General features: G+C 41.5%; 1 protein-coding gene across 1 annotated transcript in view; it reads left to right on the plus strand.

Annotated features, from left to right (window-relative positions):
• NIBAN1 (niban apoptosis regulator 1) overlaps positions 1 to 16,791 on the plus strand; it is a 176,979-nt gene that overhangs the window by 128,496 nt on the left and 31,692 nt on the right. The window contains exons 6-8 of the mRNA XM_031004602.3: positions 7,623 to 7,738; positions 15,831 to 15,935; positions 16,247 to 16,409. Coding sequence (XP_030860462.2) covers positions 7,623 to 7,738; positions 15,831 to 15,935; positions 16,247 to 16,409 — 384 coding nt within the window. The remainder of the gene's footprint in view (positions 1 to 7,622; positions 7,739 to 15,830; positions 15,936 to 16,246; positions 16,410 to 16,791) is intronic.

Here is a 16,791-nt window from a genome sequence, read left to right on the forward strand (position 1 = left end):
ACACACACACATACGCACACACACACACACACACACACACACACACACACACACACAGGAATGCATGTAAAACTGGTGAAATCTGAATAAAAATGTTGGACTGCAGCAATGTCAATTTCATGGTTGTGGTATATTGTACTATAGGGTTGCAAGATGCTCCCTTTTGGGAAACCTGAGTGAAGGGTGTATATAGGGTATCTATATTATTTCTTATAACAGCATGTGAGAAATAAGAACTAATAATTTGAGATAATCTCAAATTTGAGATCTTATTTGAGATAATCTAAAATTATCTCAAAATAAAAAGTTTTTAAAAATTACATGATAAAGTGTTATAACAGGACTTTAGAGGTAAGTGGCCATTGCTTGACCACATGCTAGCTTAAAGAAACTATTTAGCCTTCCCAAAACTCCATTTTCTTGTCTTCTGTAAGGTGGGGATATTAATTCCTGCCTGTTGGGATTGTTGGAAGGATTATAGAGACTGTGTGTGTGTAAGCATCTCGCATGGTCCATACTCCATGGTAGGGACTCAGTAAATGTTGATTACCTTCCCCTGTTCCCCTTCTTTGTTCTAGAAAGAAACTAGGGCACACAGCCTCACTGCATCTCCCATAGGAAAGATGACATCTGACCTGAAGCAAAAGACAGTTTAGAAGTGTAACTCAGTGAGATGAGCCCTGTAGCAGCATAGTGAGTAATGCTGTTACATAACTCACAAATCACCCGGCAGATCAGCTAACAGGGCTTGGCACAGTTTACTGATGAAATGAAATAACAAGGCAGCTTCCAAACCCAGCCTGAGTCAGGGAGTCCCAACACCACAGCCAGAGGCAGAATCTAGAATGACTCCACAGGCCTTGGAGCTTTGGTGTTTCAGTTGATTCAGATGTGTTATAAATCTGTATAAGTGGAAAAAAATAAAAGCAGCTCCTCTCTGGCTGGCCCCATGAATAACTGTCCCCAAGAGGCCTAGAGAAGTTTTCCTTTCCTTGCAGAATCCTTAATCATGTCTACCAAATATGAGTTTTCCATGCAGCTGCATGAATGAGGAAGTAGAGAGAGACTAAAGAGAATAGTGCATTCCTACACAGTTCTTGGTCGTGAGGATGTGATTGTTGAATGAATGGCCAAAATGTGTCTCCCCTCTATCTCCCCAAATGCTTATCGTTTCCCAGGGCTCTTTCCTCACTCCTGATCTGGTGAATGCTTTTGTATCGATGAGTTGGCCAGAAACATAGAAGGCAAACTTACCAGGTTTTCAGATGATACTGTGCTATAAGAGACTCAGGGGACAGAATCACAGTTTTTAAATGATTTCAGCAGGTTCGGGGCTCTGGGCTGATCACAGTAAGTTGTAATGTAATAGAGATAATGTTAAAAATCTGTCCTTCGAAGTCAAAAGCAGAAATACAGGCTAGGAGAGGCTTATATTGGCGAGAGTTTTATATGAAAAAGGTATAAGGATTTATAACTCTAGAAAGACAGGAGTCAACAGTGTGACGTGGTTGTATTAAAAAAGAGGTTAGAGATCAGAAAAAGAAAGTACCCTTTGACTTGGTATAATTTGCACCAGTCGGACAATACCTAGTCTATTGTATTCAGTTGTAGAGGTCAAGTTTAAGGAAGATATAGATAAATTTGAATGGATCACTGAGGGAAAGAAGGAAAAGGGAAGGTCAAATTAAAAAGATTCAAAAGATACACTGTTTAAAGAACAGTTGAAGAGAAATAAGGATATTCAGCTGATTACTGTTTTTTTCTCGGGTTACCATATAGAAGAAGAGTAAACTTGTCTATTTTGTTCTGAAAGGGAGAAATGAGATTAATGGGTGAGAGAGTCCATGGAAACAGACTTTGGCTCAATAGAAGGAAAATTTGGAGCAGTTCAGTGATGGAAAGAACTATTTTCATTAAATTGTGAGCTTCCTGTCACTGGAAATAATCAAGCCGGGGCCAAACGAGTGTCTGTCTGGGATTCTGAAGGATCCCAACATTGAATGAGAGCTTGGGGTAGGTGACCTTTAAGATCACTTCCAACTCTCATAGTCTATTATTTAAGTTAGCATGAATGCCAGGGCCACTTACAACATGCCAGAGCCACTTTTTCAACTTTTGGCTCTGCTACTGACCAGCTGTGTGACCTTCAGCTAGGAAATTAACCATTTCTTGTTCCAGTTTCCTCATCCATTAAATGAGAGAGCTGAATGTAGTGATGTCTAAGTTACTCCCCAGCACTTCTGTCTCCCTAGGCCTTCTCATAATTATAGCATGCTGGAAGAGTAGAGTTTGGGCTGATAGCTGCCATTTGTTTCTAAGTTGGCTTGCCAGGAGACTGCTTAAAAGTCAAAAACCATTTTGATTCTGAGGGCCACAGAACGAAACTCTCAATTTGCTTATTGGCAGGAGAGTAGGTGATTGTGAACCTGGAATTTGTTCCCATGAGATCTGTGGCAGGAAGTTCATAAAATAACTGCTAATCTGGTTTCTCTTGAACACCTGTACATTCTGACTGAGTTCAGCAATGCCTTCGCAAACAACTTAGAATAAACGAAGCTTATATTACCATTGCAGCACAGTGTTATCTTTTACAAAGCAAACCTTTGTCATTTATTTGCTTAATGATCTGTCAGTTGCTATTGACCTGTGCTTATAATCTTAAGAACAAATGTATATAAAGCAACTTACAATGTAGCAGATTTGTTCTAAAAGTTTTACATATATTAATTTAACAGTTTATTAGCTGAAAATACAATGATGAATCAGTAGATTAGATCTTTTTTCCTTTATGGAAAGGAAGTATTTAAAATCTAGTTTAAGTCTGCCTGAATGGTGGAGTCCAGAATTCAGATCCAGGCCCTCATTCTCTGAGGCTTCATTGTTGGATGACTATAATTTCTCTTGTGGATCATTTGATTATTAATACTTTTCTTCTCTTCTGTATTAAGATGCTTCACTTCCACCACTATTACATTGGAGCTCTCCTTCTGGTTCCTTCTTTGACTTCTGTCTGACATCCACATCTCCAAATCCCATTTCTTCAGTTACTTTTTCCAAAGATCTTTGAAACGCAGCCATCAGTGGGAGTGTCATTGTTTGCTTTGATATAGATACAGAAGGTAATGGACAAGATTTCAAGTGCCTCCTGCAGTTACTGAGGTCAGTAGAGGAGGAAATATGTAAATTTATGCCTCTTATAAGGATGTGAAGAATTTAAAACTTCATTCCCTGGCTTGCAGATCTGGCCATACTCACTTCGTCCAGACACAGTACCATATTTTCTTCCATCTCTTTGTTTTCTTAGGTTGAAAATGAAAACAGCTGTTAAAAATAAGAGCACATGAGTCAATCTTGAATCCCAATGTAGTAATTACAGTTTCCATCTCAGTTGGTAAAGTCCCTCCCAGTGTACTAAGCCCCATATCACAATCCCCTTGTGGAGAGAACGCTGCCAATGGTGTTGTCAATTTTATAGCAAGACTTAATTTTTGTTTTTCAAACCTCTAAGATTAAACATGAAATCACTTGCCAAGCCAAGAAAAATAATGAGGAAAAAATACTTCGATTTAAAAACTTGATTCTTCGTATCTCAAAATAATAAGAGCTATTTATGACAAACCCACAGCCAATATCATACTGAATGGGCAAAAACTGGAAGCATTCCCTTTGAAAACGGGCACAAGACAGGGATGCCCTCTCTCACCACTCCCATTCAACATAGCGTTGGAAGTTCTGGCCAGGGCAATCAGGCAAAAGAAAGAAACAAAAGGTATTCAATTAGGAAAAGAGGAAGTCAAATTGTCCCTGTTTGCAGATGACATGATTGTATATTTAGAAAACCCCATTGTCTCAGCCCCAAATCTCCTTAAGCTGATAAGCAACTTCAGCAAAGTCTCAGGATACAAAATCAATGTGCAAAAATCACAAGCATTCCTATACACCAATAACAGACAAACAGAGAGCCAAATCATGAGTGAACTCCCATTCACAATTGCTACAAAGAGAATAAAATACCTAGGAATCCAACTTACAAGGGATGTGAAGGACCTCTTTAAGGAGAACTACAAACCACTGCTCAGTGAAATAAAAGAGGACACAAACAAATGGAAGAACATTCCATGCTCACGGATAGAAAGAAAGAATATCGTGAAAATGGCCTACTGCCCAAGGTAATTTATAGATTCAATGCCATCTCCATCAAGCTACCAATAACTTTCTTCACAGAATTGGAAAAAAAACTACTTTAAAGTTCATATGGAACCAAAAACAAGCCCACATTGCCAAGACAATCCTAAGCAAAAAGAACAAAGCTGGAGGCATCATGCTACCTGACTTCAAACTATACTACAAGTCTACAGTAACCAAAACAGCATGGTACTGGTACCAAAACAGAGATATAGATCAATGGAACAGAACAGAGGCCTCAGAACTAACACCACACATCTACAACCATCTGATCTTTGACAAACCTGACAAAAACAAGAAATGGGGAAAAGATTCCCTATTTAATAAATGGTGCTGGGAAAACTGGCTAGCCATATGTAGAAAGCTGAAACTGGATCCCTTCCTTACACCTTATAGAAAAATTAATTCAAGATGGATTAAAGACTTAAATGTTAGACCTAAAACCATAAAAAACCTAGGCAATACCATTCAGGACAAAGACTTCATGAATGAAACACCAAAAGCAATGGCAACAAAAGCCAAAATAGACAAATGGGACCTAATTAAACTAAAGAGCTTCTGCACAGGAAAAGAAACTACCATCAGAGTGAACAGGCAACCTACAGAGTGGGAGAAAATTTTTGCAATCTACCCATCTGGCAAAGGGCTAATATCCAGAATCTACAAAGAACTTAAATAAATTTACAAGAAAAAAAACAACCCCATCAAAAAGTGGGCAAAGGACATGAACAGACACTTCTCAAGAGAAGACATTTATGCAGCCAACAGACACGTGAAAAAAATGCTCATCATCACTGGTCATCAGAGAAACGCAAATCACAACCACAATGAGATACCACCTCATACCAGTTAGAATGGCGATCACTAAAAAGTCAGGAAATAACAGATGCTGGAGAGGATGTGGAGAAATAGGGATGCTTTTACACTGTTGGTGGGAGTGTAAACTAGTTCAACCATTATGGAAGACAGTGTGGTGATTCCTCAAGGATCTAGAACTAGGAATACCATTTGACCCAGACATCCCATTACTGGGTATATACCCAAAGGATTATGAATCATGTTACTGTAAAGACACATGCACACATATGTTTATTGTGGCACTATTCACAATAGCAAATACTTGGAACCCACCCAAATGCCCACCAATGATAGACTGGATTAAGAAAATATGGCACATATACACCATGGAATACTATGCAGCCATAAAAAAGGATGAGTTCATGTCCTTTGCAGGGACATGGATGAAGCTGGAAACTGTCATTCTGAGCAAACTATCACTAGGACAGAAAACCAAACACTGCATGTTCTCACTCATAGGTGGGAATTGAACAATGAGAACACTTGCACACAGGGTGGGGAACATCACACACTGGGGCCTGTTGTGGGGTGGGGGGCAGGGGGAGGGATAGCATTAGGAGAAATACCTAATGTAAATAATGAGTTAATGGGTGCAGCAAACCTGCATGGCACATGTATACCTGTGTAACAAACCTGCACATTGTGCACATGTACCCTAGAACTTAAAGTATAATCAAAAAAAAAAAAAGAAAAAATTTTCAAAAAACCTTGATTCTTGAAACATGCTCTTTTTTCAAAATTTAATTTAGATTTTGACCAAATCTCTATGTTACTATTGGAAATGTCGGTTACTGTTCCATATTCGTTTCTTTTCTTTTTTTTTATTTCTTTTTTTTTTTTTGAGACAGGGTCTCACTCTATTGCCCTGGATAGGGTGCAATTGTGCAGTTATAGCTCACTGCAGCCTCAAACTCCTGGGTTCAAGTGATCCTCCTGCCTCAGCCTCCTGAGGGGCTGGGACTATGGGCATGTGCCACCGTAATCAGCTAATTTTTTTGTTGACATGTGGTCTCACTATGTTGCGCAGGCTCGTCTTGAACTCCTATCATCAAGTGATCCTCCATCCTTGGCCTCCCAAAGTGTTAGAATTACAGGTGCGAGCCACCACCATGCCTGGCCACTGTTCCACATTTTTTAAAATGCAGCTTTGAATGGACTTCGTGGTATCCTCACTGTGAATAGTTTTGCTTGAACTCTTGTAGAGGCTAAGCCTTGAATTCTTTTCTCTTTTCTCAGTTCCTGAGGTTTATGATCTAGTAAGCCAATCTCAAAAGAGTCATCTACCACCCATTAATTGATTGTTACCTTTGAGAGCAGATTGATCCTTTTTTAGTTCTGCTTAGTTCCCCATATCAACTATTTAGTCTTTTACTGAATAATCCCACTGTCTAAAGCTGTGATGGTTCCTCCTCACCCCCCAAATCAGCTGCCTCCAAATCACCAATGTAATGTTGCCCTATAAATGTGCTACTGGTAGGAGAGCTTTGTGCCTTACAGGAGGAGAGTCAGGGAACTTGGCCTTTTCACTCACTTCACTTTGCCCTTTTATTTCCCCTTTCTAAGGCTTGATTATTTATTATTTGATTAGATTATTTCTGAAGTTCATTTCCTCACGAAGATTTGTATAATTTTGTAATCATTGTGTCCCCCAAGAGCCAATTTTATGTGCTGGAAATGAAGACACTGTGTGCCTAGCATGACTTATGGAACTCTGAGAAGGCCATTCAGCCCAGCTCCCTCTATACACCTTAAGTTCCACCATTAGATATTCATTCGTTGTGGTAGGATAGTACCTCTCAGATATGACACCATTTGAAATCCAGTATGTTTAGAAGGGCAAACCCGTAAAACTAGTATGTAAGACAATATAGTATCATGGTTAGAGGCAAGCTCTGAGGTCAGACCACCTTTCACACCTGGGCTGTGCCACTCGCTAGCTATATGATCTAGGCAATTAATTCATCTTTCTGTGCCTCAGTCTCCTCATCTGTAAAATGAGGATAATAATACTCTCCTCAAGGGTTTTTGTGAGGTCTCAATGAAATCTGTAAAGTGCTTAGATGAACATTATCCTGCTTTGTAAGTGTTAGCAATTATTATCTTCATTTGCATAAATTTGCATGTTGTGTTGATGCATATTGTATTGAAAGCTGATACCGAGTCACAGAGAAATTGTTTTGTTGGGAAACTGGAAGGAGATACTTTGAACACAAGAGGCACTGTTAAGGGACGGCCTGCCCGAGTAAGGTGTCACAGCTGGTAGCGTAAAGTCGCTGGGTGCCTATGGGTGGATAGGGGAGCATGTATAAGAGAGGGTAAAGGAGACGGGCCTCCTTCTAGTCCTAACCACTATGCTCAGTAACTGATAGAATTTATCAGCTAGGACGATGAACAAGTAGTGTGATGTACACCTGCAAATCAACTTTGAATTCAGTACTTGCTTAACTTTCTCTGTGTCTTATAATCCCATGCCTTGTCATTTTCAGATAATGCTAGGTCTCTGAGCCATTACACTTGAAGAGCTATGGGGAAATCTAGAGTGTTTTATCTTGCTGAATGCCCTTTCTTCTTTTCTTTAGATTACATGAAGCAGATGACATTTGAAGCCCAAGCCTTTTTAGAAGCTGTGCAATTCTTCCGACAGGAGAAGGGTCACTATGGTTCCTGGGAAATGATCACTGGGGATGAAATCCAGGTAATATGGGGTTCAAAATTTTGGATTCTCTCTGTGTTTGGGTATTTGGGTGATACGAAGTCAGGGTCATTTTATTAAACAATCAAACAAAAAAGTTGCAAGTATGGAAGATGTGGTTCCAAAGGCCATCTCTCTCATGTCTGGAAGCATTGGTCAGGAAACTACTGGGCAGCTACTACAAAGACCACCAGACTGGGCATGAAATAGGGCAGCCAAAAACATGGCAACTACAGTGGAAAGAGCTGCCTCCACTGTTTTCTATGAAAAGAATTACTCTTTCAAATGACCTCGTGCTTCCAGACTAGAATCAAGTGTGAGTACCGAGGAATAGTGTGAAGTGCATGACAGGGCTTTAGCTAGGGTCCGCAAACTTGTACTTAAGTCATGCCAACTTATTTAACCTCTTTTAGTCTTAGATTACTCCTCTGGAAAAAATAAGAATAATAATGTTTACCTTGCATCATCGTGACAAGTGAAGTGCAGTTGGGGAAGTATTTGGCACGCAGCTGTCTTTATTGAATTATATGTAAATGAAGTAATGAAAAAAACAAATTCAAAAAGCATTAGACAGTTTTCTATATATTTCATTTATCTTTTCTATTTTTCTGTGCCCTGTGGTACATTATAATTTCTCATGATCCTGACTAGATGCCAATCATGGCCTAAGCACTTCAGTGGGCTTGGTCCCAGGGACAGTACTATAAATCTCCTAAGGAAACTGCTTAGTGATGTGACCCCAGCCTCCATGATGACACCAGTCACATGGCTGCTTCACCCAAGAAGAGGAGGCTGGGTATGGGCATATTTACATAAAGTAACATGGTATTTAAGAATGCTATTTTTTTTTTTTTTGAGAGAAGTCTCGCTCTGTGGCCCAGGCTGGAGTACAGTGGCTCAATCTCGGCTCACTGCAACCTCCGCCTCCTTAGTTCAAGCGATTCTTCTGCCTCAGCCTCCCGAGTAGCTGGGACTACAGATGCACGCCACCACTCCTGCTAATTTTTGTATTTTTAGTAGGGATGGGGTTTCACCATGTTGGCCAGGCTGGTCTCAAACTCCTGACCTCGTGATCCCCCTGCCTCGGGCTCCCAAAGTGCTGGGATTATAGGCATGAGCCACCGCGCCCGGCCCCACTATTTTCTTTTTTCCACATCTCCTAGGGTACCTCTTTTGGGAGCTAGTGAAATTCATTATTAGAGAACAATATTTGGAGGATGCTGAATGGTGCCTTGCCTCTGTGTGGTCATTAAACATCTAATGCTGAAAACTCATGAGGGAGCTCTTCTTTATTGTTTCACCATATGAAAACATGTGTTTACCATTAGAATCTTCTCTTTCTCTCTCTCTCTCTCTTTTTTTCTCTCTGGTAGATTCTAAACTCATCTATTTCCCAACCTGAGACTTGCTTCTTCCAGAATTTTAAACAAGTCTTGGTTTCTGATATTTTGGGGAAGCACAGCCATTCATAAGTGTGAGAGAACTAAATAGTTATGTACTTATGCCATTAAGAAAAACAAAAGTGTCAGAAGGGGAGGCTGAAGCACTTGACACTGGCTGGCCTGCCATGTAAGCCAACATAGTTAATAGATAGATGAGTAGTCAAATGCCTTTGTGTGATACTTGACAATGTTCGAAACCTAATGGTGTTTGTCTTGCCAATCTTATGAGATGGGTAAGGCAGTTATTATTATTTCAATTTTGTAAATGAGAAAACTGAGGGAAGCATATAACAAATAAGTGACTTGCCTAGTCTCATTCATTCAACTACTATTTACTGAGCACTGACTCTATGCCGGGCAATGTGCTGGGGGCTAGTGACCTAGAGATGGACAAGACAGAATGGTCCTGGCCCTGTGGAGCTGATAGTTTCGGGGTTACATGCTAAGTGGACAAATGCAAAGGCAATGATGGCTTCTGATCGTGGCCCAATGAAAGACCAACACCAACCATGGGAATATACTAAGTTACACATTTATTTTTTAATAGCTCCTTGAGTTCAGCTATGCCACTTGCTTCACTTTTTTCTTTCACTTGGAAACTAATGTGAACTTACATTCCTCCATGATGCCATTGAAAATAGATATTTAGGCCAGGCGCAGTGGCTCACGCCTGTAATCTCAGCACTTTGGGAGGCCGAGGCGGGCAGATCACAAGACCAGGAGTTTGAGACCAGCCTGGCCAACACAGTGAAACCCTGTCTCTACTAAAAATAGAAAAAAATTAGCTGGGCATGGTGGTGGCCCTGTAATCCCAGCTGCTTGGGAGGCTGAGGCAAGGAGAATTGCTTAAACCTGGGAGGCGGAGGTTGCAGTGAGCCAAGATCACGCCACCCTACTCCAGCCCAGGTGACAGTATGAGACTCCATCTCAAAAAAAAAAAAAAAAAAAAAAGAATATATGTATTTAATAAATCCTTTCTGGGAGTTGAGTTTGAGTTTGTTTTGGCTTCAGGCTGATTATGTGCTAAGTGGTGTAAGTTGGAAGAGAGAGAAATGACTCGTCCCTTGCCATCATGGTGAGGCGAGACACACATAGAAAACATGCAGAAGACAAGGCACATATGTGTGTGGGGTATATGTATATGGGTCTCTATATAGATGGAGATTGTAAAGCATTTGTGCAAGTGGTCATAGTAAGCTCCTAGTTTTGCAGGATAAAAAACATTTTAAGTGGGAAAGCAAAACAAAACAAAAAAAGCAGAAAAAAGGTCAGAAATCACTGGAGGTATCAAGTGTCCCACTAAGAAGTTTCACAGGGGCTGGGTGTGGTGGCTCATACCTGTAATCTCAGCACTTTGGAAGGCCAAGGTGGGAGGACTGCTTGAATCCGGGAGTTAGAAATTAGCCTGGGCAACATAGCAAGACCCTATCTCTTCAAAAAGTTTTGTACAAATTAGCTGGGAACAGTGGTATGTGCAGGTAGTCCCAGCTATTTGGGAAACCAAGACAGTAGGATCATTTGAGCCCTGAGTTCAAGGATGCAGTGAGCTGTGATTGTGCCACTGCACTGGGCAACAGAGAGACCCTGTCTCAAAAAAAAAAAAAAAAAAAAAAGGTTTTGCTTCTCTCAGAATTTAAGTGTTTTGGTAAAATAACAGACTAATAAAATGTGAATGCTGGAGGGGCATTTCAGGATTATTTGTCCAGCACCCTCCAGGTAAGAGATTCAGAGCAGTTGGCTGAAGTTAGAAAACCAGTCTGTTACAGAAATGCATTTTAAACCGGCTTGGAGAAGCTGGTAAAAGGAAATGGCCTCTAAAGCTTACTGTGTGGGGCCAGGTAAGGATTATAGTTCCCCACAGACTCTAAGACATGGTGCATAACAGTAAAGCAGTGTCTACCCTAAGACTCATAGAAAAAAAAGGTCAGGGGCCCGGAGAAGCTACCAAGTGGTTAAAGAAAACGGCGTAGCATAACTGAGTTTGAGAAAATGACATCTTTTGTTTAAAGCACTGGGTTTATTTGCATTTTTTCTTCCTGTCTGCTACGACCTTAATCTTAACCCTGTCCTGAACCCCTCTACCCTAGGGGCCTGCATTCAGACTTCCAGCCTTGTTCCATTACCTTCATAGTAATGACTCACACAGCAAGTATGGAAGGCCCTCATAGCGATGGTTATTTTAGGCAAGGGTCCAGGCAAAGCAACTATCTCAGAATAACTTGCCTGGCAGACTGTTAAGGTGAAAATACTTGTATGCCAGTAAAAACATCAACATATTTTCTACTTGTCAATATAAATATATCAAATGAGATCATGAGGGAAAGGGCTTTGCAACTGTAAAGTATCTCTAGCTATGTGATATATTTATTATTTGCTTTTAAAATACCAAGATGGGCTAGAGAACAGCTCATAATTCCCACAGAACAGTTTCAAGACAAAAAAAAAAAAAAAACTACCCGCATTTTTTAGGCCTTGTCCATATGCTCCAGAGTTGTCTTTTGCTGAAAGATCTTAAGTGTGACTCCTTTTGACTGGATTTTTTCACCCACGGCCACTCAGTAATGCAAGGGGCCTGGACCAGCAGCCTGGTGAGACTGCGGGGCCTGCTTCAGGAAGGAGGGTGGTCTCTCCGGACCCCACACCTTCCTGACAGCTCAGCATCTGAAAGGAAGCACTGTGGTGTGGACTTCGAGGGGCGATCCCGGGTTTGTTGGTTTTGATCAACCTAGTGACATGCTTAGTTTCTTATAGGAGTGATAGAATTTTTAAATCTCTAAGTCCTAGCAGTTAAGTATACAAAACACCGCCCTTGCCAACACCCCCATTAAAAAAAAAAAAAAACTGAAGTATTTTTAGGTCACTTATGTTAAAATTCAGTGGATACTGTTCTGAGGGGAGGAGGCTAGGGAATTCCTTCATTATTACAATTTATTTATTAGCTTAGCTACTTTCTCTAGAAAAGCCCAAGAGCTTAGGACTCTGCTTGTGGAAGGCAGACCATGGTAGGGAATGACAGAGTGGGCTCTGGGGAGGTGACAGGCAGCACTCGATCAGGGCAGGGTGGGGCTGAAAGTCGGAGGATGAGGATGGTGGTTGGGATGCGATGCACTTGAGCTTCAGTACCCACAGGCTCTCCTGCCCTGTGGCTATTCCCTGAGCCCCACTCCCCCACTGTATTAGTCCGTTTTCATGCTGCTGATAAAGACATAACCGAGACTGGGTAATTTATAAAGAAAAAGCGTTTTAATGGACTCTCAGTTCCATGTTACTGGTGAGGCCTCACAATCATGGAGGAAGGTAAAAGGCGCATCTTACATGGCAGCAGACAAGAGAGAATGAGAGCCAAATGAAAGGGGAAACCCCTTATAAAATCATCAGATCTGGTGAGTCTTATTCACTACCACTAGAACAGTATGGGGGAAACAGCCCCTAGGATTCAATTATCTCCCACCAGGTCCCCCACACAACACATGGGAATTATAGGAGCTACAATTCAAGATGAGATTTAGGTGGGGACACAGCCAAACCATATCACCCTCCCCCCCGCCACTCGTAACCCACTCCCACCCTCTCTTTTTCCTCCCAGACATATTTCCTTTAACTCCCTAAGTTGTAACATAGAGCCAAATTTCTTGGAACATTGTGTGGGAAAGACTAAACAAAACTATAAGCCCACCCAAATGGAACATTATTTTTCTTTGGCCTTTATATATAACATTTTCATATTTTCAAACCCATTTCACACTTATGCTAAAATGCTAACCAGTCTCTGCAAAAGGATGAATTGGGACAATTCTTACGACCCTTGAGTTTCATAATGTCAACCCACTGATTTTAAATTCTGGCATTGGTCTCCCTTCCTCTTGGCTCACTCTTCCCGTACCACACTTTTGGCAGATGTGTTCCAAACAAGAACTTATCCCATTGAGCAGGGTGGGCTGGTGGATTATTAATTACCCACTGAATCTATTAGGTTGGTGCAAAAGTAATTGCAGTTCTTGCCATTACTTTCAATAATTGTTGGACCTGCTAATTTCCATGGAGTTTTGTGCATGTTAGGTTACTCTTAAACACCACAGAAAATGGTGATTCATCTCTTGACTGCCCCCAGAGAAGGCTGAAGAAAGGTCAAAAACATCCCCACCAGTGAATTATCAGGGCTAGTGGAAACTCTGTCCCCATCATAACTTTTGTCACGCCAGGCAGATCCACTTGGCAGATGACAGGAGCCCCACTTGCTGCCCAGAGCTAAGCACCTTCTCTGCCAGCAACCCACAGGCACAGTGGGACTGGATAGCTCGTCCACCTCCACCCTGAGAGTGTTTCTATTTGGTTTAGTGAAAGCGTTACACCTTGCTGCGACAGAGCCCTGATTAAAGGCAAGATCAAATGAGCTCACAGGCATTTCCACTAGTGACCAGTGACCTCAGAGCAAATCTTCCTTAATTCCCAAAGCATAATTTGAATTTTTATGAGAAGTGAAAGGAGGAGGTCAGTTATTTTGGACAAATATTATTTCAAACTCATAGAACAGATGTTTCAAGTGATTCCCTACTTTTCTGCCTGCTTCCCTTCCTACAACTATGCTTCCCCTTTTGTAAATCTTAGTGTGCAGCCTATGATTGCAAGCTGAGCTGTGGGCCTTGAAAGACTCGTGGTGAAAGTGAATCTGAACAGCAAAGCTGCTGCAATTCAGGAGCAGGGGTAAAGAAGGAAGGGCCAGTAGCATGAGTGGATGTGTAGAATACTGCTCAGATTCACAAGAAATAGTTGAGCCAAGCAAAATTTTAAGAGTGATGTGGGAACACATTTTTTAAAAACACTTGAAAAATTTAGACACTCCCTCCCATATTCTTTTTTTATTTTTTCCTTTTTCTTTGTTTCAGTCCCATTAATTATCTCATACCCCTCCCATAAATGTTCCAAATATTTGATTGTTCCAAAATATTGGTTATTGCCTTCTCTTTCCTTTTTCAAACTGTATCCAGTCTTATTAAAGATGCTTTTTGTAAGCAATCATAGTATATTAGACAGGCCATGAGCAGACAATTGCTAACAGTACACAACAACTTCCAAACTCTCTTCTTCAATGAACCAAAATCAGACAGCTGTATAAAACCCAGTGAAATCTTCATTTGCTTAGACTCTCGATTTCAGTGAGGGTTGACATTTCACATGTAGCATGTTGTTTAACAACTTTTCATGAGCCAATCTTGACTTTCAGGAAATGAAATGAAAATGGCGGAATCATCAGTCTGGAGATCCACAATCTAAAAAAGGAACTACTGTTGTTTTGAGAGCTGCCCTCTCAATAGGGGTCACTGGAAGGTCCAGATGGCCACCTGACTGCTAATTAATTTTAGGTGTCGGGTCCCAACAGGTCTCTGGGTTTAAGGAAGTTGAGACCATACTAAAGGCAGAGAGGGAGAAGAAGAAATAATGAATTTTAGTTTTCCCACACCATAAGGTGTTTGTGCCAAGGTAGCTATGTGTGTCAATGCCAGGAATCCCCCTCCTGGGAGCCAAGAGGAAGTTTCTCAAAACTGGAAGAAAAGGTGTTTCCCCACATTAATCCAGCTTCGGAGACATTCTATTAGTGACATATGCCCCTTCCCCCAAAAAACGAAATGTTCTGTGTAATAATAACATAGCTTTAAGAAAAGTAAGACAATATTCTACATTTTTATAAAACTCCATTTAAAAAAATAGTATTTCCAATTGTATGGTTACCAGAAGTACACAGTTATCAAAAACACACACACTTCCCCTGGCATCTCCAGCATTGTCAACTTTCTGTGCCTGGTCTGTTCTGGCATCTCCATTTTCTGCAGGATTATTTCCCTCTTTGCCAGTGCCAGCCTTTCCCTTTTTCCCTTCTGTGTACCTTCTCTTCCTTCTTAGCAGGGGCCTTTTGGGGCTTGGGTTCTGGCTGTGGAGAAGCAGGTCTAGCAGACAACCTTGCTGATCTTCTGTGGTTTATCCTTCAATGTGGCTGTATCTCCTGGAGCATCCCCTCAGACTTTCTCCAGTGCTGGATGAAGGCACTGCATGGTGGGATGCAGTGGTACCTGGGCTCTGGTTGGTCCAGACGTCATTCTCACTTCTTCACACTGCTCCTCCCTTCTTTTACTAAACATTAAAGAGGATGACAATGGGGCTTGGGGGACAGTGGGGACAAAGAGCATGAAGATACTTTGATACCTTGATCATGAAGGGCTTAGGAGGAATGATAGTCCCAGGGGACACAGACTAAGACTCAAGCCACCAAAACCAAGCCTTGCATTTCCTTCACAATTTTGCTGAAGATGTCCTTATCCATTATTGAACTCTTTCGTTTTACTGTATGCCCTAAGTTCTTCTAGTTTGAATATGTGAAGTTCGAATTTGGGGAATTTGTTATTTACATTGGGAAAACAACAAGGTGAGAATATCAGCAGATGTTACTGTTCCTTGCGGATGTTTAAGAATGTTCAGCCTCTAAGATTGTCTTAGTTGAGATTTCTGTGGCCTCTGTAGTAGGTTAAACTATTAACGTACTACAGAGTTCATCTGGTCCGGGACAGGGACAGCCAATCAGGACATCTTTAGTTGGCCTGATGCTCAGATGTAGCCATCACCGACTGACTGACTCTGGGCTGTCTTCTGCTGTGCAGATCCTGAGTAACCTGGTGATGGAGGAGCTCCTGCCCACTCTTCAGACAGACCTGCTGCCTAAGATGAAGGGGAAGAAGAATGACAGAAAGAGGACGTGGCTTGGTGTAAGCAATGGTTTTGCTCTACAACTGAGCTACTCAAAATGGGAACATTCTCTTCCCTTTTCTTTTAGGGCATTTGTTGTTGTTGTTTGATATTCCCTTCCCTGGGTGTAGAAATGCCTACTTCGAACCTGCTGAGTCTCACTTACAAGAAGACTGTTCCAAACAGACTCCAACTTTGAAAGAAAAATTACAATGTGTGTGCAGTTCTGTTTATGTTATGATGGCCTGTGATGAAGGCTCCTCCCTCCACTTGACTCCATCAGTGCTTACACATGACAGAGCCCTGATTTATGTGTTATTCCCTGTTGCAGCTCCTCGAGGAGGCCTACACCCTGGTTCAGCATCAAGTTTCAGAAGGATTAAGTGCCTTGAAGGAGGAATGCAGAGCTCTGACAAAGGGCCTGGAAGGAACGATCCGTTCTGACATGGATCAGATTGTGAACTCAAAGAACTATTTAATTGGAAAGATCAAAGGTCAGTGGAGATAATCCATGCTCTTACTAATTAAATAAGCTGTACATGCAGGGATCCACCACATAGCAGGAATGCATGGTTTCAGAGGATAATTAAACTTAAGAAATTGGGAGGAGGTGATCACAGCTGCAACAGGAACATGCTGGAGGTACCACTAGGGGCCTGGGCCTTCCCGTGGAAGCTTCATGGACACAAGGCAGAGGAAAGTTTGTTTCTTGCCTTTGGCAGTGCCTGTGTATTCTGATACTGCCTGCACCTCCAACCCCCATTGTAGCACACCTGACACTGAATTAGAGTGTCTTCTGCTCCACCTCCTCTCTGCTGTAAGCTCTCAAAGAGCAGAGCCATGTCACCTGGTTTACTCAAGTACACCCAGGGCCTG

This window comes from Gorilla gorilla, chromosome 1 (assembly GCF_029281585.2).
Source record: "Gorilla gorilla gorilla isolate KB3781 chromosome 1, NHGRI_mGorGor1-v2.1_pri, whole genome shotgun sequence".
Classification (NCBI taxonomy): domain Eukaryota; kingdom Metazoa; phylum Chordata; class Mammalia; order Primates; family Hominidae; genus Gorilla; species Gorilla gorilla.